Below are 24,196 nucleotides of genomic sequence, written 5' to 3' on the forward strand. Positions count from 1 at the left end.
CGCAATTACACGTTCCGACCGCCCACAAAAAATTTCTAGAATTTCGTAGAAAGAACTCACAGAAACGAAACTCATATCTCTCTGACTATTGACTAATATGTATCCACTGACGGCACACACGAACCAGTATCAATTTAATCGCATACCTGCTTCCGGCGGCTGCTTTTAGTAGGCATAAACCATATATCCCGTATACGTATGCTTCGTAAGTACAGAGTCGTTACACGTGTCGTCGTTCCATCCATTTATTTGCGTGAGTGGAGGAGAAGAGTTGGTTCTAGCATGCAGACGACATATAATGTTAGTGGAAAGTGGATTAGTTCTTGTAAGATTTTTAGGAGGTGTTTGTAAACATGCAGGATGCTGTTAGAGCTCTAAACCGACTGCAGTCAAATGCTGAAGCTGTTGCTCGTATAGTTAGCAGTGGAGACGGAGATAGACATATGAGAATGTTAGAGATAGAGTCGTGTTTGAAACTGCTGGGAATAAATGTGAGTGAGAAAAAGCCTAAGCTGAATGTTGTAGCTGCAGCTGCTAGCACAGCTTCTACAGCTGTTGCTGTGGTCGTCGTCGTCGTTGCTGTTGTGTGTATGTGTTTGTGTGTGTGTGCACAGGTCTGTGTTGTTGTTGTTGTTGTTGTTGTTGTTGTTGTGGGCACCACGTGTGTGTGTGTGGGGGGCGGGGCGGTAGAGCTGATGATACAGCGTTTGTGATGACATCCGAGATCTTGTATTCCGTGATGAGGGTTGAAGGTTCGATCCTGGTGGAGGCGACACTGTCGCAGTTTCCTTGAGCAAGAAACTCACCCACACTTGCTTCTCCCGACTCAAAAGTATAAATGAGTACCTGGTCATTGACTGGAGTGGACAAGACCGCTGGCTTGGCAGCAACATCATGCAGCAGATGGGTACATGTGGGCCTTGGTGTCCAGTCCCAGAGCTGCACCATAGTCAGTGCCCCTGGATGACTCTGGCCAAGCTCCAGGTGGATTGTAGCGCTGGCCCAAGACTCTGCATAGTGCATGGAGGCCCTGTCTCTAAAGGCAGGGGAGCTATCTCCGCAACTGATCTCAAGGTCGACGTCGAAAGACGTGGAGAGCCTAACATTTGTCCATTTTTTGTCCATTTTTGTGTATGTGCTGTGTAAACATACTAAAGATTAGATTGACTATGTTTTGTGATAGATAAATTTGTTGTTGAAAACCAGAGTAGCATTTGACAGCCTGCAGAGGGTTTTGTAGTATAGACTGATGGTTTAACATAAATTAATATGTTGTGTTTGACTCATCATTGAAATGGTAGCTATTAAATTATGAAATGATTATTTTGCTTGTTGGTTGCTCACGTGACACCTGTGGTGATAGGTTGCTAAGGTAGTTGTCTAGGGTTTAAAAGCACAGTTTTATGTTTATCCAAACTGACCATGCTTGTGTTCTGTTTTTGGAGACAGATCGACATACAGTTGACAAATATATTAATTGTGCGTGTGTGTACTGAAATAGACACATTTCAATTGCAAATGGGAGTCAAAGTAACAGCCAGAGTGTTGAATTTTTATTAAGCAATGTACTGGTATTGCATGTTTTACTCTTGTTGGCTAGGAGATTGTGTAATTAGACGTGAAATTGGAAAGAACTAATTGAATGTGAAACTACAATTTAATGCAGGCTAGAATCTATGGTGACGATAACTTGTTCTCATGATCACAAACTTTCCGTCACCGATTAAGAGTTTCCATGCGTTTCAGGTGGATGATCTTGATAGATTGTCTGTAATTCACGTCAGTGGTACAAAAGGAAAGGTACTGAATTCTTTTGTAGTAGAGTGAATGAAACAATAGCTTGCAACTTGTTATAGTGCTAGTGTTAGTATGGTGCATGGTTGTTGAACGATTAGATGGCTCATGTGCTAAGGAATATGAAATATGAAACAAGAACATATATTAATATAGAAAATTTAGTGTGACTCACTAAATGTGGGAAGTATGCGCGTGCACACATACACACACACACACACACACACACGCGCGCGCGCGCGTGTGCATGTATTGACTTATTTAATGGGTTAAGACAATTGAACTGCAGAGAATGGGCATCATTTTAGGGTTCCGTCTGTGCAATGGTTGAGAGCATTTTGCGACATTCATCGCTCAAGACAGGTCTTTACACGTTAGTATTACCTACCAGTATCACCTATTGTTGTTTTGACAGTGTCGTTTTCAACTATTCAATGCAGATCTCCGCACCTAGTTGAAGTAAGAGAACGCATTCGCATCAACGGTGTACCTCTGTCTCAAAATGCCTTTGCTTCCTACTTCTGGGATTGTTTTCACAAACTCAAAGTGCTGGAGGTGTCTTTCCTAACCATACAAACATCTTTTCACAGCCAATAAGTAAATTGATTATTAATTTTATCAGGAGGAGACGTCTGGACCACAGTATTTTAAATTTCTAACTGCAATGGGCTACTATGTTTTTCTGAAGGAACAAGTCGATGTTGCTATTGTAGAAGTTGGTATTGGTGGTCAATTTGATTACACGAACATTGTTAGGCAAGCAACGTAGCGTGTGGCTGGCGGTGCCGTAATATTAAGCATGATTTGTTGCTTTTATCTTCAGGAGGCCTGTCGTCTGTGGCATTACAGCTCTTGGTTATGATCATACCTCTATGCTTGGCAAAACGATAGAAAAAATTGCATGGCATAAGGCTGGTATTATTAAAGTTTGTTTGTTGTTGGCGTACTTTTAGTTGGTTTAATCTAGTACTTTAATGTCGATATTTACAGAAAGGAGCTCCAGTATTTACTGTGAAACAAGATTCTGGTGGACTTAATGTTATCATGGAGAAGGCTAGAGAGTTAGGTGCACGTCTGTTTCTTGCACCAGAACTATCGCAGTATCCTGGCATTTTTCCTGGTAGTGTACATAATTACATACTTACCGACTGCTGGTGTATGCTGTTGTCTCGATTGTTGTTGTGTTTGCTTGTAGAGCTGTCACTGGAGGGAGAGCATCAGTATACTAATGCTTCATTGGCGATACAAATTTGTCAGTCATGGCTGTCTGCAAGAAAGAATGGCACAGCTGAAAATGACATAGCCGAAAGCTGTGAGTTGTGTTAATCTAGTTTCTGTGCAATTTCTGTGCTGGTTTGCTTGTTGACTTGCTGGTTTTTCCAAAAGCAGACTGACTGCCACATTCATGTGTATAACAACTGGCATGTACTAGAAGTATGAAATTATTATTTTGTGTAGTCGGTAGCTTTAGTGTGTGGTGTGTGTTTTGTGTTGACGTATTCTGTGTTTGTGTATACCCCAACCCAGCCCCTAGAGGGAACTACACCTGAGTAATCTGGTGTGATGGAAATATCACACATAGAAATATAACTATCCGCCCTTACAACTTCATATTCATGAGTTTTTGTGTTTGTTTTTCTGATTTATGTCTGCCATCCTGCCTGGATGCAGGTGCATGTGTACCTATGGCGGTTTGGGGTGTGTGAACGAACCAACCCACTTTAGTCAGAGGTCCGCTCATAAGTACTTCTGTATATGACTAATCTGCATGCAATATGCGGCAGGTGTATGAGCTGTAACTGCTGAAGTGCTTGACTGGGTGCCACATTCCAGGTGTAGCTAGATCGATGTAAGCAGGTTTAAGACTCCTTGGCATGTAACGTGCAGCATATATCAGTATTACATTTATACTATGCATATTTACGAATGTCTTCCAATAGACCTGGTAATTAATATATAGATTCATTAGAATAGAGCCTGTTGAACTAACTGGAAGGTCCACTAGACCACTGAAAATACCAACCCATTAAATGCACCAGGTACCCCTTTACTGTGTGCATACATGTCTGCTTGTTGTAGTTTGTATCATTTCGTTTCTTTATGTCGTTTTTGTGTTTGCAATTGACAGTATGGCATTGTAAGAGTGTCTCAGAAACAAGTGAAAATGATGCTATTACTGCTAATGGACATGCCGAGTCTCACGAGGTTCCAACAGCTTCAGTATTTGACCTCGCTGATAATTTTAGAAATGGTATTTCTAATGAGTATTCTAGAACTCACGATGTTAATTGTAACAATACAATCTCTAGGATTGAAGACTTGTTTCTGGCCAGGCAGAAATCAAGTGATCTCTAGACCACGTATAACATATTTTGTAGATGGAGCTCACACACCAAGAAGTCTTCGAGTTAGTAAACATGATTGTGCATATGGCACACATTGTGGTGAGATTTGTTGTTACTTGATAGGCTTGTCAAAATTGGTTCTTGAAATCTTTGACCTCTAATTCTACCAAACAGTAAGTAGTGGAGGCACACAATGTTGGGATGTACATTCGTGAATAGAAAAGGCATGTAATTCTACTGTGCAGAACCACTACTCAGTTGGCAAGAGTGCTTATGTTCAACTGCACAAGTGGTCGGGATCCTAACCAACTGCTGTCCGAACTAAAGGTTTTGATATTTTAAAATTTAAATTGTAGTTTTATGTTGTGAATTTCTGTACATGTTTTTCTAGGGAATTGAATTTAATTTTGCTATTTTCTGCCCTAATCTAGCTCACAGAGATGATGTATATGCAGGTGCGTAAATGTCTTGTGTCGTGTGCATAGACATTATACACACTCACTGTTGTTCTGTCTCAGACCAGATGAGTTACAGACTGAATGATAAGAGAGACATTGCTTCTTGCTATAAGAACGAGTCAGCTTGGCATGCTGTTTCCGGCAGCGATCAGAATACGTTAGTTTTCTCTTCAGTGTACGATGCTATCTATTGGCTTGATCAACAACAAGACCCACTGCTAGTGGAACGTCCACAAAAGGGCGTGGAATTTCCTCCTGTACAGTGTCAGTTAGCAACAGACTGTCATATACAGTTGCTTGTAACAGGAAGTATTCACCTTGTTGGGGCTTTGTTTAGAGCTCTTGGCCCTCAGATTGCCCCTACGTGTTGAATTGAACTTTGTTTGATAAGTTTTATTCAGGTATTGAGTTTGTATGCTTTATTGAATGTAATCAGAAGATTGAACCATAATATTATGTTATTACCACTCCACATTTAATTACCATGCAGGGTCAGATATGTATTGTTTGCAGCAAGGCTTTTCTTGATTACTTGCTGCCACAGTTGACAACAAGTTTAAGAGATTTATGTAATAATACAAAGAGATCTATAATTCAAGTGCATCTACATACTAAATCATTGGAAGAGAACGGTCTGTCAATTTGTGGGTAAATAGAGTTGTGATCGTGTGCACACCTTTCTGTTGCTACTGCGTGCTCTTGCAGGCTGTGCAAAAAGGCATCCCGCCAGTATAAAATATACAGTCAAAAGAGTAACTTGTAACTTGCTTATCAGTGGTTGCTTAATTAAAGGCATCATATGGCATACAGACTCATGTGTAGTTCTTAAATTAATGCTTGTCTTGCCTTGATCATTACTATTACATGGATGTACACAGAAATAGCCCAATTGAAATGAAAAGACTCTAAAGGCAGTTGTTATCAATGTGTTCTATTAAAGATTTGGTACAAATAATCTGGTAATGCAAATTCTTAATATTTTGAAGTCATCTAAAGGTATTTAGGTCAATGCTTGTATGGAGAACATCTATGTGAACGCATGTCAAACTCAGCATGTCCCTCACGGAAACAACGCTTACAGTAGAGATCGTCATCACAGTCATGACAACGCACTGCAGCGTCTTCATTACAGATGCAACACCATGGTAACTGGTCCCGAAACTCCTCCAATTTAGGTGGTGACGGAGGGGGACCAAGAACAGAGTGAGGGTGATCTGCTTGGAGTCTTGATGGCAAGTTGTCCAGGCCTCTATCTGCCAGATTTTTGTCCAACTGTATTTCTTCATTTACCTGTGCAATCAGTTTAGACGCCTCGGCAGCCTCGTTGACATCATCTATGTCACTGTCAGGATCATTGAAGCCATGACTTGTATATGTAGTTGTATCAACAGCAGATCCACTGCTCTCATTATTGATGCGTGGCAATGATTCGGCCAGCTTATCACCTTGCTCCAGACCAGACTTCAATTCTCTATCACTTTGTAATGCAGCCACATGACGTCTTAACTGATCGACTTCCATCTCTTGCCTAATATCATTTTGCACAGCATCCTTGGCCCATTTCATCAGAGAATCCAGTTCATCACTTTGATTTTCTGAATCAGTTGATTTGTGATGTTTAGATCCCTGACTATCATTCTCCTTGTCTCTAAGGTTCGCTAGACGATTTTCAAGTTGCTTTTCAGGACTGTTGAGATCCAAAGCTGCTTCGTCTCTTGCTCGTTTAATGAGATCCTCCATCTGCTCGAAATCCGATGTCTTTACCTGTGGCTCTGAGTTTTGCGTGCTTGAATTCAAATTCACTTCACTACTGTCCTCTGAAGTCTGTCTCAGTGTTGCCAACCTTTTTGCTAATTCCGTTTCATCAGGCACTGCAGCACCAGCCTTATCAGCTTGCCTCAACTTCATCAATCTGACGGCAAGCTCTTGGCAATCATCCGACGTCTCGGTTGTGGTCACCTGTTGTCGTGGGAGGCGCCGAGGGGCATCACGCGGACTGCGGCTGTTAAGTTCGTCCAATCTTGTCTGGATTTCCGCTGCTCTTTTCTTGTCATCACCGGGAATGTCACTATTATCAGTATTTAGAGAGTCTTTCTGTTTGTTCTTACGTTTATCATCAGGTTCACTGGTTTGACGTCTAAAGCATGGCTCACAAACTCTCTGCTTCTTTCCCAAATTTCCAACCACATCAACGTTCATCTTGTGTGACGTACAGCTAGAGCAAAACAGCTTGCGACAAAGTCCACACTCATGACTACGGGAGAAAAATCTGAAGGACTTGGCACAGTTGTAACAGCGGCCCTCCATTAATCGGAATTTTTAGCGAACACAGGAATATCAAACGGTGCGCGTAATGTACGAACTCCAAGGTTAGGTGTTGTGAAATCCGGGTCTTTCGTAAGTGTCCATACTTGGGCATAAAAAATAGCCGTGGGAGGGAAGATTGAATGTTCATGGGCGCTTACAAATCTCGTCCAGCAACTGTGTGTGCAGGTATCTAGAACCTGATAATTTTTTTCTGATAGTAGACGTTAATCTGTTGCTGTCAGATGAATGGAAGCGAAAGTTTGCAGAGACGTACGCTCAAGTGCGCAGCAGCCTTGTAGACGACACCACTGTACAGTTGAAAGATGAAGAATCCAATAGCCTGCATCGAGCTTGCAGGTCATTACTCAACTGTGTTATGTCTGTAGCCATTCGTCTAGGGTGTAGAGACTACATTTTTTGTACATATATGTTTGTGACGTCATTTGTATTGGAGAAATTGATTGGTTGGAAGTTAAGAACGACCGTCGAACGTTTCGATGCTTTGATTTCCTAGAGTATAAATAGTAGCTAGTTCATCAATGACAGCTGTGCATTACATATGCAGCGACACCAACTGACAGGTTGTCTAGATCTAAGAAGTGCCACTTGACCAGGATAGTTGTACGTAGTAGACATGATAGTAGCATTAGCAATGTAACATGAATACTATTTAATTTGTCGTTTGTCATCAAATGATAGAGTAGAATCAAATTTTAGATTGTGGTGGCATGATAGTGGTTTGATTAGCTAGGACACACGTGTGTATTAAAAAGTACATTAATTAAAATGGATATACAATTTTACTTTATTTTGGACTACAGCAAACTGGTATGGTTGTGACAAACCAAGGTTCTACATACTCTATCTGAGTATAGAACTTCAACTAACTGCAATAAACTCTATACTGTAAATCCTAAAATTTATAGATAGATGCACTTGAATTCGGCTACAGTACAGTACTGATGTCCCGTTCGAAATAACATGTTTACAAGCTACTTCATTGTCAGAAGTACTAATATTTATGACTATGAAAATTTCCAGATTTACAGTACAATTTTCATAGATTGATGCAATAATGATTTGTTTATAATTTCTTTTGAGATTAAAATACAAATAGTTACTCTTAACTCTGAGTATTAATGAGCTTTGTATTATTAACTGCATGTAAAGGTTGGTTACAGGTTAGGCAATCATTCTATCTGCTAGACTAGTAGTAGGTATTTTATTTTATATTTAGAAGTTGCATTTCTTGCTTTTAGAATGGATGATACTTTGAGGTCTGCTTGTTTATGAATTGCTTGTATTCTAGCGAAGGGAAAATTGATGTTGTACAGCAGCTGGCTAGAACATCAAATGTTAATGAGGAGGACAGTGCTGGATTGACATGCCTTCATCTCTCTTGTATTACAGGAGGTGTGTGTGTGTGTGTGTGTGTGTGTGTGTGTGTGTGTGTGTGTGTGTGTGTGTGTGTGTGTGTGTGTGTGTGTGTGTAGCTCAGTTGGTTAGAGAGTTGCATTTGGATAATGGAAACATCCTGGACGTTGAGGTCGTAGCTTTGTGGACGAGTACAGACGTAATTTCCTTGGGCATTAAATTCACACACAATTGTCTCTCTTGACTCAGAAGTATAAATGAGTACTTGGTCTTTGACTAGGGGTGGACTAGACCGCTGGCTTGGCAGAACATTACGCAGACATACGGGTACGTGTGGACTTGAGGTCCAGTTCCGAGGCTGTGCCAAAGTCAGTGCCCTTTGATGCTCTGGCCACACATCAAAGGGTTCATCAGCGCGGCCTAAAACTCCAGTAGCGTTGGGGTTCCCATCTATAAATAGGCAGGGGTGCTATCTTTAGAACTTTCCGAAGGGCATATCCATTTGTCCATTCGGTGTGTGTGTGTGTGTGTGTGTGTGTGTGTGTGTGTGTGTGTGTGTGTGTGTGTGTGTGTGTGTGTGTGTGTGTGTGTGTAGATGTACATGTGCCACGCACATTATTTTGTGTGTATGCAAATTCATTGTAGTGCACTGTAAAGAGAAGTTAGCTATTCAGAATGAGACCGTGTGTACACCAGGAATTTAGTAAAGGTTTACATCGTTAACAAGCTTTAGTTTGTCATATGCATCTTGGGCTTATCCTCGCCAGGGGCGTAGCGTGACCTCTAGAAATGGGGCTAGACTTCACGCTGCTATGGGACATGCCCGCTTGTTACTGGCTTTAATTAGCTGATACGTTAAATCAGTGGCACATCCAGACAGTGAAAAAGGTGGTGCAACTTGGACAATTTAGCGAGGTTTCACTAAAAGTTTGTGGATACCATAGTATACATTAAAGTGAATTTTATGTCTACAACATAACATCATGTTTACTATTGTTATATTATATGTGTACTCATAAGGAACATGAAACATACATTAGGTCATGCAAAGTTTGAAACTACATATATAGTTTTGCGTCAGCGCCCGCATCACTCGTGAACCTCCCGCATGCTCCACCCCTAGACACCTGCGCATGCCCCAGCCGGTTTATTGTCACATGTCCATCTCGTGCATCCACGCAGCAGCTGCCAACACTGGGTCTGATGTGTGTTATAGTGTGTAGTCACTTTTAAACATATTAAAGCTGTGAACTTGTGAAACTACTGCCTACAATAACGTGTTAATATTAAATTATAAGTAAAAGAATGTGTTAATATTGAATAGATGCTGTGTGCACGTGCACCGCCTGCATCTACAATTCAGGAATAGGCTGACGCCAAACTATATATGTAGTTTGTATGGCCTTAATTATGTTCTGTATGTTCAAGAAAGACATTCTGAGAGTTTGTTAATAAGTAATAAACATATCCAAGGTTGCATTATAAAATCAACGTCAGTTCTATAGTTGAAGTGAATGTAGTGCAAGTCTATTGAGTTCTTCTTGACTCATTGTAGACTTTAGGTAAGTTTTTAAGATGTTAAGATTTTAGGCCACTAATACTGGGCTAACAGACCTGTAGGACCAGCTGGTTAAAAACGAGAGTAACAATGTCGGGAAAATAATTTTTGTTACACTGTTAATAGGATCCATAGGAATGATGGCTGTCTCAGTTTGCTGTTCAGCACAACAGTGCATTTCCAAGTGTATTTAAAGTCCAGAAACCTTAAGACCACCCCTACAAATGATTGGGCTATAGCCTGGTCTAGCCTATGCCACGCTACACCCCTGTCCTGCCCTTTCTGAAACATCCTGGTATTTCCATATCTCCTGTGTCAAAATTAGCGTTAGCATTGCCCCAGACGCAGTGTGGATTGTAGTTTCGGATGCTATCACGACTACATCTAGGACTGCAACCACACTGTGTCAGGGGCGAGGCTACGTCTAAATGGCTACTTCAAACTAGGAAGAGTACCACCATTAGCTTGTTCTGTATCCTTGCTCACACGCGCATGTGCTGCACGTGAGCTGGTCACATGCAGTTATAAAGGCGGTCTAAACAGTTTCTAAAGACGTTCTAAAGATAAACTAAAGTTGAGTAGATTTAGTGTAAACACGCTCTGAATGAAAAACAAATGTGTGAATGGTCTTGTCAAATTAATTATAGGCATGCTGCTAACACCCACTATTGGAAAACTTGAGCAAATTGCCTAAACTTCTTGAAAATTTGCTTTTCCAGTTGCTTAGCTATCATAATGCAATTGTTACACAGTTTAATTTCTTTTATGGCGGTTCTCTCACCTATATCATGAGAAATGAGGGAGGTCTTGCACCAAATAAAGACGTGTTTGCACTAGTCCAGAAGCTAATCTGGATTGAATTGAGATTTTGACGATTGTGATCGGACCTACTAGCGTCCACACTACACCTTGGAACGTTTTCCTCGCCCTATTGCGTAATCACGTGATGCATGTATTATTTGCAAATTTGTTCCTTTGTGTATGTGGAAAGCTTACTTAGAGAGGTCTCAACATGCTTGAGAAAGCTAGTTTTGTATTGTTGCCGTGTCTTGTCATATCTCAAGTTCTCTACATCTAGCGTAATGTGCTGAAAACCAACTTTGCTGCTTGCAATCAAGTATAGCTGGCTCTGCATATTTTCTTGTGCCCAAATAGACACAAGAGTTGTTTTTTCAGTGCTACAAATAGATATAAATATGAATCCACTCTCACAACTTGCATGTATGCTCACTTCCGATAAGGAATTGAATTCAACAGATTTGGTAAACCACCTCCGGATGTGGATTGGTACTGATTGTGATCAGAGCTGGGTAGGTCAAGAGTGGATGTCGACGCGATGGATTGCGATTGGATCCAGATCTGATTCTGATTCAGTGTGTAGTGTGGACAGGCTTGCGGCTGAAAACAAGACACAAGAATGGGCAGAGGTACATCTTGTCATAGCTGGAACCACCTAAATTGAGGAGCCAGGCACACCCCTGGTCACACTGAATATTGAACATGGACAAAATTATGATTTTGTGTAGGCAAAACTAAGATTTTGTGAAGTTGTAGTAAACAGCAGGTGTAAAATGCAGAAACATATCAAGGCAGTTTTTAATGTGCAACTTGGTTTTGAAGACAAGCATTAAAACAAATGCAAGACAAGGCCATTATAGAATACAGGTTTTGCTCTTTTGTTGTTTGCAGTAACTGATGAACATGCTTTGCTGTGGTCTTATTCTTGTTTGCTGTAAAGTTTGTTGCATATACGTGTGGATATCGTTGTATTGCTTCGTTTATACCGCACACAGGTGTTCAAACTCTTTTTTGGATTCCTGTTGTCATGTGTACATTAATTAATGTAGTGTTTCAAGTGGTTAAATTGTGATTTGTGTGTAATGCTGAAGTGCAGACTATGAATTGTTGTGTAGCACCCAGTGCTGTATTGTCAGTTCTTTTGGAAAGAGGAGCAAAAACATCATTGCTAACCAACAAGGGCTTCTCTTGTCTTCATCTAGCATGCTATAAGGTCAGTAAGTACTGGACTATTTATACATCATACCTAAGTACTTTGTAAGTGTTTGTCTGAAGAAAAATATACATGGTGCACGTTTGAGTACTAGAGCTTTTGAAAATGCTTTACTGTGAGGCAACACAGCTCTCCAACTTGATATTGTCGCTAAAATTTGATCAAAATAATTGCCTAAGCTTGAATATTTGTTTTTGGTAATATTCACATGTTTGCAGAATGCCTTATTATGGAACAGAAGATGCAACAGATTTGTATTGCAAGCCTGTAGGCTTGGGTGCATTGGGTGCGTACACACCCAGTCCACTTTGGGTGCTGGTGCGATAGGAAAGATGGTTACATCTATAGCTCTTGTTCATGCACGTTTATTAATTAATTAATATACGTACACCCCTGTTGATCTTGAGAAGTTGATGGATTTGCATGACCACCTGCCTCCAATAAAACTTAACTTGATCTCTGCTAATTAACTTAGTCTATATATGTATATGTTGATGTTTGGCAGTAATCTGCATGCATACTACATGTAGTAGTGCAATATTATTGTAAAATATGTCGAAGTAAAGTACAGATGAAACAGCATAGCTGTAAATACTAGTTCTGTTTCTAAGTACTGTTTCCAAGAATTCCAAGTATTCTTCCCACTTACCACAGCACTTGCTTATGATAGTTATCTTTATGGAGGATCCACATTTACAGAGAATGCACCTTCTTGCTGAAAGACTAGGGTATGGGCTTGTATTGACAGTATTTGGCAAATGAACAAATTGTTGTAAATAGATTAACTTTACAGATTTTTTTAAAACAAGGCACTTAGATTAGACACTTGCATTTGCGTAATTAATTGCTGATGGTTAGGACAGACCAAATGGACTTTCTTAGATAATTTTAGGTATATCATTTGATATGCTTGAAGACAGTCATAGATCAAGCAATCTTTGACTGTTGGTTACCAAGTAGTACAGTACAAGACGAACAATATCTGATCAGGTTAAGAGTTATGTCACTATGCCTTTGGGTCTAAAGATTGCATAAGTGACAATGTTGAGGGTACTTTGTTTGTTATGATTGCTCAAATTTTACTTTTATTATTGTACTAATCTGTAATTTATCTTTATACAAAAGTATTAAGGCAATAGTTCCAGTAGATGAACTGTTTATTCTGCTATAGTCTTTCAATTGTGCTACATCCTCCTAATGTCTCTACTTGCAAATGTCAACATTAAGCCTTTGAGCTGATCTTTTCGATTGCTGTTTGTCTTTCTTTGTGTATAGGGTGCAACAGAACTTGTCAGAGTCCTTATCGAAAGCAAAGCAGACATACATCAATGTGCGATAAACAAAGTTACATCGCTTCATATTGCTGCTATGTGCGGGCATCAGCAAGTCAGTCAAATACATTTTGTTTTTGTCTAGCTTTTGTTTGTTGTGAACTGGCTGTACAGTCAGTACACAAAAGGGGCATGCACACACTCCTCCTCTCGTCCCTTCTGCATTGCTGCTTAGTAAAGAACAGTCATGCTACCCCTCAAAAGAGGAACAAAGTCAAAGAACTAAAACTAGAATGTATTAGTCAGAAAAGCACTTGTGAACTGTACGTCTGCCTTGACTCAGGAACCACTGTTTGCCCTGAGTACATTGGACTGCGCCTTGCTGTTGGTGGATTGGTTTCTGGCATTCTGCACTACACTTAATTGTAATATTTTCTATCACTTGTTTTGTTGAAAAAGGCATAAGCAATGTTGACATTGAATTTGCAGAGTAGGTTGTTCTGATCTTGCCCACTCAAGAGTCGTACAGTAATCATTACACCATGCAGTTTTGGAACTGTTTGCTAAATCAAACCGTTTGTCCTCAAGACTACCCAAATTCTTCAGGTCTTTTTGAATGACATCTTTCCATCTTTTTCTTGGCCCACCCTGCAACTGCTAATGAGGCAACCAGCTGAAAAGGCGTATCTTTGGGAACCGCTGATTTGGCATTCTGGCATGATGGCTAAGCCACTCTAATCAGCTAGCTTTCAGTCATCTTTTGTATTATAGTTTCAAGGTCTTTCTATCGCTGTCTGATTAGCTTCAATGATAGATGTTTGGACCATTGCTTTTTGGTGGAGATTTCAAGTGCAATTGTATGCATCTGCGCATGCACACACACACACACACACACACACACACACACACACACACACACACACACACACACACACACACACACGTGCACACATGTATCTGACTTATTTTATGTGCATCATTTGATATCTCATCCCGAGAGGGTTGCAAAGCCTCTGCAGTGGAAAGCCTTGGCTTGAACTGAGTGATGCTATCATTCGACACCATGTAATCAAGATCAAATGACTGCAAGATTCTAGTCAGCTTTAATACACACACACACACACACACACACACACACACACACACACACACACACACACACACACACACACGCATGCACACACGCACACACGCACACATGCACACACGCACGCACGCACATGAAATGGGCAAATGGATATGACCTTCAGTACTGAAGATATCACCCTCTGCTTATTTCTAGGTAGGGCCAGTTTCAAGCTGTGCTGACATACCCCAGGTGCCTGGCCAAAGCATCCAAGGACACTGACTTTGGGCAGCCTTGGGACTGGATCTCAAGCCCACATGTACCCTTGCTGTGTGATGTTCTGCTAAGCCAGCGGTTTGTCTACCACAGTCAATGACCAGGTACTCATTTGAGGGGTTGAGAGCTAAAGTGACGTAAGCACCAGGCACTTAGTTTCAAGAAAATTGAATGCAAAGTTTGTGATTTACATAAAATCAAAGAGACTTCTTTCTAACTAATCAACTTTAAATGAATATACACTAGTGCAGTGAAAGTCTACTGAAACAGCTAAACTAAAGTCTGATTTTGTAGTTTAGTTATTCAGTAGCTAATTGATTAGCGGCTGTAGTGCGCTAGGAGATATGCCACTGCAGTCCTCACGATACGCCACTACAGTCCTCGCGATATCTCTTACTTCCATGTGCTATAGCGGAGTGTCTGATTTCTGATACGCTTACGCGAATCTAGCACAAGGTAGATATCATTGCTCTGTATCATCTTTGTGGCGTAACTCAATTCTGCCTAATATGTCGTTTACGCCACGTTAGCTCTTAACCCCTCATTTATACTCCTGAGTCGAGGGAAGCAATTGTATGTGAGTTCCTTGCGTAAGGGAATTACGCCTATGCCCATCTCATACTTGAACTCATGACCCAAATGTCCCGGATGTTTCCATTCTCCAAGTATGCTCTCTAACCAATTGAGCTACAGACAACACACACACACACAGTCTCTTGCTTTATCTTGTTTGTATTTGTGAAAGCCTTTAGACTTTAATTAATGCATTTTAATGGCTGTTATAAGTAAGTGAATTTCTGCATCTAGTTGGTACAGATACTGTTGCAGTATGGCCATGATGTTGACCAGATGGACGCAGTTGGCTTTTCAGCACTGCATTTGGCAAGCTACTTTGGGAACACTGCAGTTATTGATGTTTTGCTAAGGAACAGGGCAAATATTAATCATTCTGGTGAAGTTGGTGATCGACCATTGCACATGGCATGCTTTGAGGGTCACTTAGAAGCAGCAGAACGACTGCTACAAGGAGATGATGCTGCAGATGGTAGTTGTCTTCTGTTGTTGTCACTGTGCGTTGGTTTGTCCTTGATGCTCTAAGTTGTGTTTGTATTTGTCAGTAGTTATCTGTTTGTTTGTCAATTTATGGACTGTTGTAGCTGCTTAATTTGACGTTGGTTTTGTCGGTGTGTGACATTACACTATGTTGACAGTATATATATATATATATATATATATATATATATATATATATATATATATATATATATATATGTCGACTGTGCCTAAAGTGGCTTTTTCAGGTAGTTGATTTTAAGCGTGCATATCTTGAGTGGATGGAAATATAGTGATGTTAGAGACTACATATGCACTACTCTGAACTGTACTAGACTGGTGAAGTAAATGTAGATTGTTGTTTGAATCAGTTACATGTATTTAGAGTTTCTGTTGCGCTGAAATTGAGCAAGCAGTTTGAGCACGTGTTTGATAATATAAGACGGTTGCATAAATGAGTTTTCACTAATTTTACAAGACCAAGGTTTTTTCATTTAATCCATGTCTTTTATATCACTTGTCAAAAGGAGAGGCTATGCAGGTAGGCCAGGGTTACATACAAATGTGCACTGCTATGTGTACAACAGGAGGAGAGTCTTTAGGAAATCCTTGGTATTGACACAAATGCAATGTTTATAGAAAATTAGACGGCATTAAGCTGTCAACGAGTCTAAATGATAGAGCTTACCTCTAGCATGTTTTGATTTAATTGACTCTTATCACTAATTCATAGTGGCTTAAGTTGTATTCTGTCTGTGTATAAAGATGTATGTTTTGTCAGTCTTGAGTGTTTACTAGGGATATGCATGCAATCATGCTATTTGTCATTTTTTGCAGCGAAAGCTGTTGATCATGAGAAGCACACACCTCTTCATGTTTGCTGCAGACAAGGACATCTAAACATGATAGAACTACTGCTGTATTCTAAAAGTGGACTGAATCCACACTCTCAGACTGTATATGGAGATACAGCATTGCACTAGTAAGTGTATTTTGTTTGGTGAATGACAAACAAGTAGACATGACGTAAGCTCTAGCTCTTAATGGTATACAGCTGTTACTAATTATAAACTATACCATGCTTGGACAAATAGCACCATCATTGATTAATTAAGATTTGTTTCATTTAGAGCTGACAGCCTGAGTAGTTGGTGATCATGCATCATACGATTGATATTGTGTAGGAGAATATCATGTGCACTTGTTTTTTCCTCTACTATCAAATTTGTTTTACAGCAAGCAATGAAAACATAGCAAAACATTAGGTGTTAATCAAAAATTAAGCATTTATTAGATCAGAGATTATTTTAGTTTCTGTGAATCCTATTGTTGACAACTGACTTTATACGTCTGTTACAAATACAATTATTCTCTTTTTGTAATGTATTTGTAGATTACACTGTGGTTTAACTGATCTTTAAGCGAATATAAAGATATTTTGAAAGTAAGGTCATTGTTGTGATGATGTCTACTTTCTTGTCTAATTCTTGAGGTGCTGAAAATTTGCTCACTTTACACTGATGTGTAGTGGCTACACTATATTTACTAACAAAACTTCACATTGTTGCAAAGTTAGGGCGCATTTTTTATTCTCTTCTACTTCTTCTGAAGAGACAGAAGAGATTCTCTTTCGTCTCTTTATTTTTGGTAGAGGTGTCAGAAGAGTAGTTTATTCTAGCACTTCTCGACCTCTTCTCTTCCAGCTTTTCTCTGCTATGTTTTTTTTGTTGTCATCTAGTTAGTGCGTGTGTAACAGCTTCAAGCTTTCAGGATAACAAAATCTCATGTCATCAGAAGAAGCAACGTCACTTCTGCTACCACTCATGCCAGTTTGAAACGAAAATCATCCCTATTTGAAGAATTAACACGAGCACATGCATGCTCAACATCTTTTTTAGCATTTCTTTATTCAAACCTCTTTTGTCTCTGCCAACTTCCAGACAACTCTTCTGGAAGAGGTGGAAGACTCTTCCAGAAGAGGCAGAAGAGAATAAAGAAATGTGCCCTTTAAGGATGTCGCATTTCTAAACTCTTGCTTTGTTACTTTTGCATTTCAACAGAAACAACAGTTTAATGCTCATTTTTGCTTGCTCAGATGTAGGTGCTTTGCATATGACCTTAGAGTAATCTCATGATCACATTATATAGACTGCTGCTAGAAGGCCAGAATAGATATGATTACGTAACAGAGTATGTGTATAGCAAGTTTGCGTTATTAGCTATGCAGCTAGTGTGAATTGTTCAACTACATACGTACCATCTACACCACACAGACAGATGTAATATTTCAGTTATTTATGCTTTGTATTCTTTTTCTAGTGCTTGTTATGGAGGCCATTTAGAAGTTGCTCAGAAGCTTATTGAATTTACTGGCAGTCAGAGTCTGTTGGTTGAGAACATCTTCAGCGAAACACCATTCCATGCGTGAGACTTATAGGCAGTTGTGGTTGACATAATGGCTGTTTCATCTCAACATGTTTCAGAGCCTGTACGTATGGTGAAAGTGAAGAACTAGTTCAATTTCTCTTGCGACAGCCTTCAGTTGACATTAACCGACAAGGTCAGGATGGTCACACAGGTAATTGTGCTATTACGCCAATACTTATTTGGTGACAGATGTTGTTGATTTATGTTTCATCAGCTTTACACAGTGCATGTTATCACAATCACAGTTTTATAGTGGAGCTGCTCATGGAAGAAGGAGCTGATCCTACTATACAAACTTACAGTCAAAATGAGCTTGAAGATGGAGAGACTTGTGCTGATTGGGCATATGAAAGAGGTGAACTTCCAATGAATGTTTGTGTGTTACAAATTAATAACCGAACTAGTCTGTCATTAGGCTTTGATAATATCGTGCTACTGATCAAGTCAAAACTGCACCCACAAGAAGAGTTGCCACAACATGACAATGGATATGCACGTATGCAGTGCATGTGCACTATATGGTGAAGTTTTGATCTTCAACATTACATTTTTATGGATGCAGAAATTTCTAAGTTGCATACTCCATCGCGCCTTGGTAAACTAAGGAGCATCACTAGAGGTGTGTGCTTTATACGAACATGAACACCTGTTGAGATAGATGTCAGTTGTTTCTTTAGAAAAGGCAGACGTGTTAAGGCTAAGATCAAGTTTGCCACGACATCTTCATTTGTCATCACGAGATATAGAGATCATAGAGGCAGTTGGAAGTGGTCAGGCAGTTGTAGAATTTACTGCCCTTTCCAAGTTTGATATTGCTCACTGTGGCTTAAGGTTCATTCGGAAGAGTGTTCAGAGGACGATGCCAGAATAAGATTGTTGCAATCAAGAAGTTTGTGACAAGAACACTATTCTAAGTTGCTTTCTTTGTATGTTTGCAATTTGAAGGTATCGATCATCGTCTGCTTCACCTTCAAAGTCAGATGTTGACATGTTTTGTCGAGAAGTTTCTATTCTCAGTAGCATCAGTCATCCTAATGTGGTAAAGTATTATTGCTCATATTGTATGTGTTTTAGAGCAGCATAGGCCAGACTAATGTTATCTCTTGTTGCTTTAAAGAATCTGAAATTATGGATGAAATAACTACTATTAATTCATTTGGACATTGGGCATGCAACGTCAGGAAATTAAAGCAATCTGTAGCTTCTTAACTGTAATTGTAACTTTTTGTGTTTTGTTGTAATATGAAGGTCCTAATTTACTAGAACTCCTATGACAGACATCGCGAGGCTCAATATATAGGCTTACCATATTGGGTGAAGTGCAGAAAACAGTTCTGCTATGCAAGAATGAAAGTTCAGTTTTTACAGTTAACATTATGTTTTATGATCTTCAGGCAGTGCATAGCTTCAACATTACTACTGATCTTCATTGATGTGTTTTCTATATCACTGGACATTTACATTTGGCTGTAGAGTAGTCTAAGCACTGAATGGCATCTGAAGTACTGTAGTTGTTGTATGCTATTCCAGCATTACATGCTGTGTGGAATATTAGTGCAGACATAAACACTACGAGGTAATTATGTACTCAGAAAGGCATGGAACCAATGGTGAATACCAAAAGAACCAACAAGAAACGAATGATATTTACAGTGTGACCAGGCTTGCTCTGTTTGAGCAGTAGCATTTGGTTTGTTTGTAACTGCATTTTTAAGAGTTACATACCAAACAGTGATTTTATTTTAGCTATCTCTGAATACCTTTTTGCTTCCTATAAAGACACAGTAGGTTTGGAGCTTGATGAATTATTTGGTTGAATTGTGAAGATTTTAGTGTGGTTATAAGCTTGTTTATTTTTGTTTAGAATTTACATAATTTAATCATGTTGTGTGATGTTGCTGTTGACTGAATTTCATTGCAGATAAAACTAGTTGGAGCGTGCTTAGAAGATCCCAGTGTATGTGAACACATTTAGGATGTTGTAATTTGTATGGTATTTGTAAATTCTTTATCTTTATTTTAGCAATTTGCGATTGTAACTCAATATGTTGGGGGAGGTTCTTTGTACTTAATTCTTCATGAACAGAAACGGTACTTTGTTTTTTCTTAGCACTAGTCTTGCTGGCCAGTATTTGTTATTCTTTTTGAAGATTCCTGGATGAGTCTGTGAAGCTGGGTATTGCAGTAGATGTTGCACGAGGAATGTGCTATCTTCATCAATTGCCTTGGCCAATTATCCATCGTGATCTGAATAGTCGAAACATTTTGATAGATGAGCAGGGTGGAGCTGTTGTGTCTGATTTTGGAGGTATGACAAGCGCATTACGTACCTCTTTGTCGTATTCACTTTGGTACTTCATGGTTGCTTGCATACATGTAGAGTCAAGATATCTAAAGGCTTCTGATGATGATGACTTAACCAAACAACCAGGAGTAAGTTGCATATATGACTCTGCATTGATTATTTCTGTTTGTATTTTGTTCAAGAGTTTAGTCTTTGTTTTACTTAGTCTACTTTTGTCTTTACTTGTGAGTGTGTGCTTGCACATGTGTGTGTGTGTGTGTGTGTGTGTGTGTGTGTGTGTGTGTGTGCGTGTGTGTGTTCACGGGCGAGCACATTTGCATTAGTTACTGTTCTAACTTGTGTTGCTTTTTGAGAATTTGCGCTGGATGGCTCCTGAAATTTTTACTCAATCGGTGAAGTACAACGTGCGTGCTGATGTATTCAGCTATAGTTTAAGTTTGTGGGAACTGTTCTCGGGTGAACTACCATTTGGACATTTAAAACCAGGTAAGCTAGAATGTTGTTTCTACTATGTTTGGCAGTTATTACCTGTGTTAATAGCTGCTGCAGCTACTGACATGGCATACAGAAACAAACGACCATCTATACCTATGACATTCCCAAGCCAAATTACTATGGTTATTCAGCATGGATGGGATGCCAATCCAGAGGTGCAGTTTCTAATGCTGTTAAGGACTTTCAAGGAATTCGTATCATTTTTTATTTGTCACTGTGTAGTCAAGACCTGATTTTTCTCAAATACTAGAAACCTTAGAGCCGCTTCTTGACCAAGATCGTTCAGCAGTCAGTTTGTTGTTACTATTAATATCACACATCAATCAATAGCTTTTGTGTTTAACAGTGCATGAGTGTTGATTCTACTGATGATGATTGCTTTTCGCCACCCCAGTCATCTTTACCTTTGACAAGATCAGTTCGAGCTCGTAGGCACCCTTTTCGTAGTAACAGTGTTGGAGACCTATCAAGTGCCGATAGGAGCAAGTTAGATTTAGTTTAATGTTTCATTTGATCTGTTCTTAAAATACATTTATTGTTGTTAGTGTTCGACATGACAATTATTCTTCAAATCGTTCTAGCTCATTACGAAGGGTTTCTGGGTAAACTCTGTTATTAATATTTAATTTAATTTTAATTTTAGGTGCAGTTGTGCATGTAAGTGCATAGTATTGCAGGTGTGTGTGTGTGTGTGTGTGTGTGTGTGTGTGTGTGTGTGTGTGTGTGTGTGTGTGTGTGCACATAAGTGTGTGCATGTGTGTATCCATTGTGTGTGTATGCACATGCACGTACGTGCACTCATGTTAACAGTTCGGTGATTTGACAGGATGAGTTCCGGTAGTACAATGTCTCCAAGTGCTTGTGTTGTTGAAGAGCTGACTCGAAGACTGGCTCTACACACAGACAGAAATGGTATGTGTAGCAGCTATCATCAGGAGCATGTGGATATTGATTTACTGTACTGCCTATAATCGTGTCTCTAGGCTATGTATCAGATCCTTTTGCAACTCGTCGTCGAAGTAGCAGCAGTTACGTTCGCAAAAAAAGCAGTGACAGAACTTATAGCAAATGAACTGTAGCCTGTTGTGTAATTGTAAAGAGCTATCATGTTTCTATTTCTATTTATTTGTCATTTACTGCCTCTTGTCAGGTGTATGTACTCAAATGCAGCACTGCTACGTAAGCTAGTCCTGTTAGAAATGAATACATAAAACATAGACAGATTGTTGAAATTGCTTTATTCATGCAATACTTTATTTTGCTTAGTGACTGACGTATGTATGCTGTTGGTAAGACAGTGGACAGTTGTGATGACTGTATTGTACCAGACAAGAATAGATTAGAGACATTACAATTACTGTTTCAGTTGATTGTTGGACCTGTCTTGCTGTAACTGCTGCAGTTAACCATCTGTTTATCTCACATTATGTTTTAGAGCAAAGCAAACACTATTGCTTATGAGTAACTCAAGCTTGAATAAGAGCAACTCTGATACTATTTTATGTGACAGCTGGTGCATGTCTTACAGTATGTATGTGACAGCTGGTGCATGTCTTTACAGTGTATATATTGTAGTGTTACTGTATACGTACTAACAGAAAGCCTATCCTTGTTGCTCTCTACGTGTGTAGTCTACTGTACCATCATGCATATGCTAGCTACATATAGGTCAACGTTTAATTGGAAACTATTCTACTTTTATTGTACCATGGTCACGTGGCATGCAACCAGTCATGAGCTCATATTGATCGAGATTGTGTATATGACATATTGCACAGCAAGTGTGTAATAAGTTGCTTCTGGTTAATATGGCACTCTCACTTATACTTATACACGTCATGTGACCGTGGTATAAATAACTCAGCGCATGATTAGCGTGCTACATGGGTTTTACCAGCACTCGAAATGGGGTTAGAAGCCCTCAGCTTCACCTTGGCTAATAACCACGCCCCTAGCTCCTAGTAAAAGCCCTAGAGCACGCTAATCATAAGATAAATTTCATGTGTGTGCATTCCTTATTGATGGTATGAAATAATAATATAATAATAAAGACAATGGCTACCACTCCATGGTTTGGGGGTTCAAACCCTAGTGACAACAGTAAATTATGAAACGTGTCTGTCTCTCTTTCTCGTGTTTCTCTAGCTTTATCCATGAGACTATGACTCGTTCCAGTCGTTGGGGAGTTTCTGTGGTCTGGCGAACGGTCCGTTGACGATGACGTTCAGTGCTTTCCTGGTGGTCATTGATATCCACTAGATGTGCTGTTCGAGTTCGCGGTCACCGTAAATGCCTGCAATCTATATCGAATTGGCTAGTCATTGATCGCCGTGTTGACTGCACAGAAACATGTACCCTGCTGGGCTCACCTGCCGGGTTGGTGGGCGCCCAGATGGGGGTAAAGACTCCACTTGCCCATCATGGAGCGGCATATGTTTCTTACAAACCAGATTCTGGTGCAGTTCCCTTGGAGGGCAGTCGACATACAGACAAACAAACAAACAATTACATCAACACGCTAACAAACGCCACTACACCGTACCTAGAAGATTTACATGCATGACTTCAGTGTCTTTTTTTATATATATATAAAAACCATATATTGGTATATAATACAGATAACACAGATAACACATATCCTCCCTAAGGACGGAAGCACAAAAAGTCATAATAATTAGGCAGATAGTCACTAATCAGTCTTGAATTGTACTGCCATAAACGAACAGATAACTGTTCGTGAAATTGCCTGGAAGCTTGGCCCAGAGACAAGCCAGATGATAGAAGAGACTTCTTGACAATTGATCTCAACACCTCCAGACTATGTGCAGCCCACACTTCGTATGATTCCACCACACAAGAGGGTAAAACAAACAGCCATAACTGGAAACGTAGCAAGATGGCGTTCATCTTTGTCCACTTCCCCAGCCTCAGCAGCAGCACCAGCTTTTATGGCAGCATTAATAAGGTGAGAGGGAGTGAACGAATTCCTCACGGAAATGTCGAAATAAGCAGCCTTGCCTAGGGAAAAGTCGGGATGGAAAACGTCACCTGGTCTTGTCATAGAATGAGAGGAACAGCGTTGTTCTCGACGTACATTGAAGTTGTCTAAGAGCAACCAGTGGAAGATGACGTCACATAAGGCATCATGTCGCTTAATCCGAAGAGGACCACTTACAGCCAAGAGCATGGTCACCAAAAATGTCCAATTCATGACCGCACACACAACGGACTGAGTGTGGGGGTGCTGGAAAAACCGGAATTCCCAAACGCAAACGCAAAGAAGTCACAAATTCACGCGGAGACATGGCCAGGCCTAGACTTGAGTTGGGGATTGCCCTCAACCAAGCCCCCGCATGAGGATATGCGACAGCACTGAAACGTGCCTGTTCTCGCAGACTAACAAGGCTGACTTTAATGCTGGATCTCAAAGCATCATCCAGAGCCTTCTGGAAGGAA

The 24,196-nt window shown here is 39.9% G+C and overlaps 3 protein-coding genes across 5 annotated transcripts; 2 read left to right on the forward strand and 1 right to left on the reverse strand.

Moving 5' to 3' along the window:
* Positions 1-216: 216 nt before the first annotated feature.
* Positions 217-5,069, forward strand: LOC134190641 (folylpolyglutamate synthase, mitochondrial-like). 3 transcript variants are annotated; one of them, XM_062659100.1, is made up of 15 exons: positions 217-300; positions 360-491; positions 1,747-1,800; positions 2,103-2,167; positions 2,235-2,349; positions 2,417-2,550; positions 2,618-2,720; positions 2,785-2,914; positions 2,990-3,106; positions 3,923-4,045; positions 4,104-4,201; positions 4,263-4,312; positions 4,385-4,466; positions 4,531-4,594; positions 4,658-5,069. In XM_062659100.1, the coding sequence occupies exons 1-15, from the start codon at positions 283-285 to the stop codon at positions 4,966-4,968; spliced, it is 1,596 nt and encodes a 531-aa protein (XP_062515084.1). In that variant the 5' UTR covers positions 217-282; the 3' UTR covers positions 4,969-5,069. The 3 variants fall into 3 exon arrangements, with proteins under 3 accessions (XP_062515084.1, XP_062515085.1, XP_062515086.1); XM_062659101.1 differs by having other exon boundaries at positions 2,785-2,860; XM_062659102.1 differs by lacking the exon at positions 217-300 and having other exon boundaries at positions 360-451.
* Positions 5,070-5,431: 362 nt separating this feature from the next.
* Positions 5,432-6,914, reverse strand: LOC134191091 (abscission/NoCut checkpoint regulator-like). The gene has a single exon (XM_062659655.1). It carries the CDS (start codon positions 6,902-6,904, stop codon positions 5,603-5,605), a length of 1,302 nt encoding a protein of 433 aa, XP_062515639.1. The 5' UTR covers positions 6,905-6,914; the 3' UTR covers positions 5,432-5,602.
* A 94-nt stretch (positions 6,915-7,008) lies between these two features.
* On the forward strand, positions 7,009-21,954 carry LOC134191188 (serine/threonine-protein kinase TNNI3K-like). Its single transcript, XM_062659771.1, has 26 exons — positions 7,009-7,090; positions 7,147-7,261; positions 8,214-8,317; positions 11,750-11,847; positions 13,123-13,233; positions 15,268-15,505; positions 16,351-16,495; positions 17,833-17,937; positions 17,997-18,091; positions 18,155-18,295; positions 18,356-18,436; positions 18,503-18,559; positions 18,618-18,710; positions 18,772-18,829; positions 18,886-18,979; positions 19,862-19,897; positions 19,964-20,031; positions 20,091-20,248; positions 20,321-20,373; positions 20,599-20,731; positions 20,786-20,895; positions 20,963-21,028; positions 21,087-21,226; positions 21,286-21,342; positions 21,567-21,652; positions 21,724-21,954. The coding sequence occupies exons 1-26, from the start codon at positions 7,045-7,047 to the stop codon at positions 21,810-21,812; spliced, it is 2,577 nt and encodes an 858-aa protein (XP_062515755.1). The 5' UTR covers positions 7,009-7,044; the 3' UTR covers positions 21,813-21,954.
* Positions 21,955-24,196: the final 2,242 nt, after the last annotated feature.

Source organism: Corticium candelabrum, chromosome 15 (genome assembly GCF_963422355.1).
Source record: "Corticium candelabrum chromosome 15, ooCorCand1.1, whole genome shotgun sequence".
Lineage (NCBI taxonomy): Eukaryota > Metazoa > Porifera > Homoscleromorpha > Homosclerophorida > Plakinidae > Corticium > Corticium candelabrum.

What these genes read in the sequence shown, in the direction of transcription:
- LOC134191091 (XM_062659655.1), bottom strand. Translation starts at nt 6,904, where the DNA reads ATGGAGGGCCGCTGTTACAACTGTGCCAAGTCCTTCAGATTTTTCTCC.
- LOC134191188 (XM_062659771.1), top strand. Translation starts at nt 7,045, where the DNA reads ATGTTCATGGGCGCTTACAAATCTCGTCCAGCAACTGTGTGTGCAG. An exon ending in ATTTGGACATTTAAAACCAG is followed by an intron (nt 20,732 to 20,785) that starts GTAAGCTAGAAT and finishes CTGTGTTAATAG; the next exon opens with CTGCTGCAGCTACTGACATG. An exon ending in TCATTACGAAGGGTTTCTGG is followed by an intron (nt 21,343 to 21,566) that starts GTAAACTCTGTT and finishes GTGATTTGACAG; the next exon opens with GATGAGTTCCGGTAGTACAA.
- LOC134190641 (XM_062659100.1), top strand. An exon ending in ATAAGGCTGGTATTATTAAA is followed by an intron (nt 2,721 to 2,784) that starts GTTTGTTTGTTG and finishes CGATATTTACAG; the next exon opens with AAAGGAGCTCCAGTATTTAC. An exon ending in AACTGCTGTCCGAACTAAAG is followed by an intron (nt 4,467 to 4,530) that starts GTTTTGATATTT and finishes ATGTTTTTCTAG; the next exon opens with GGAATTGAATTTAATTTTGC.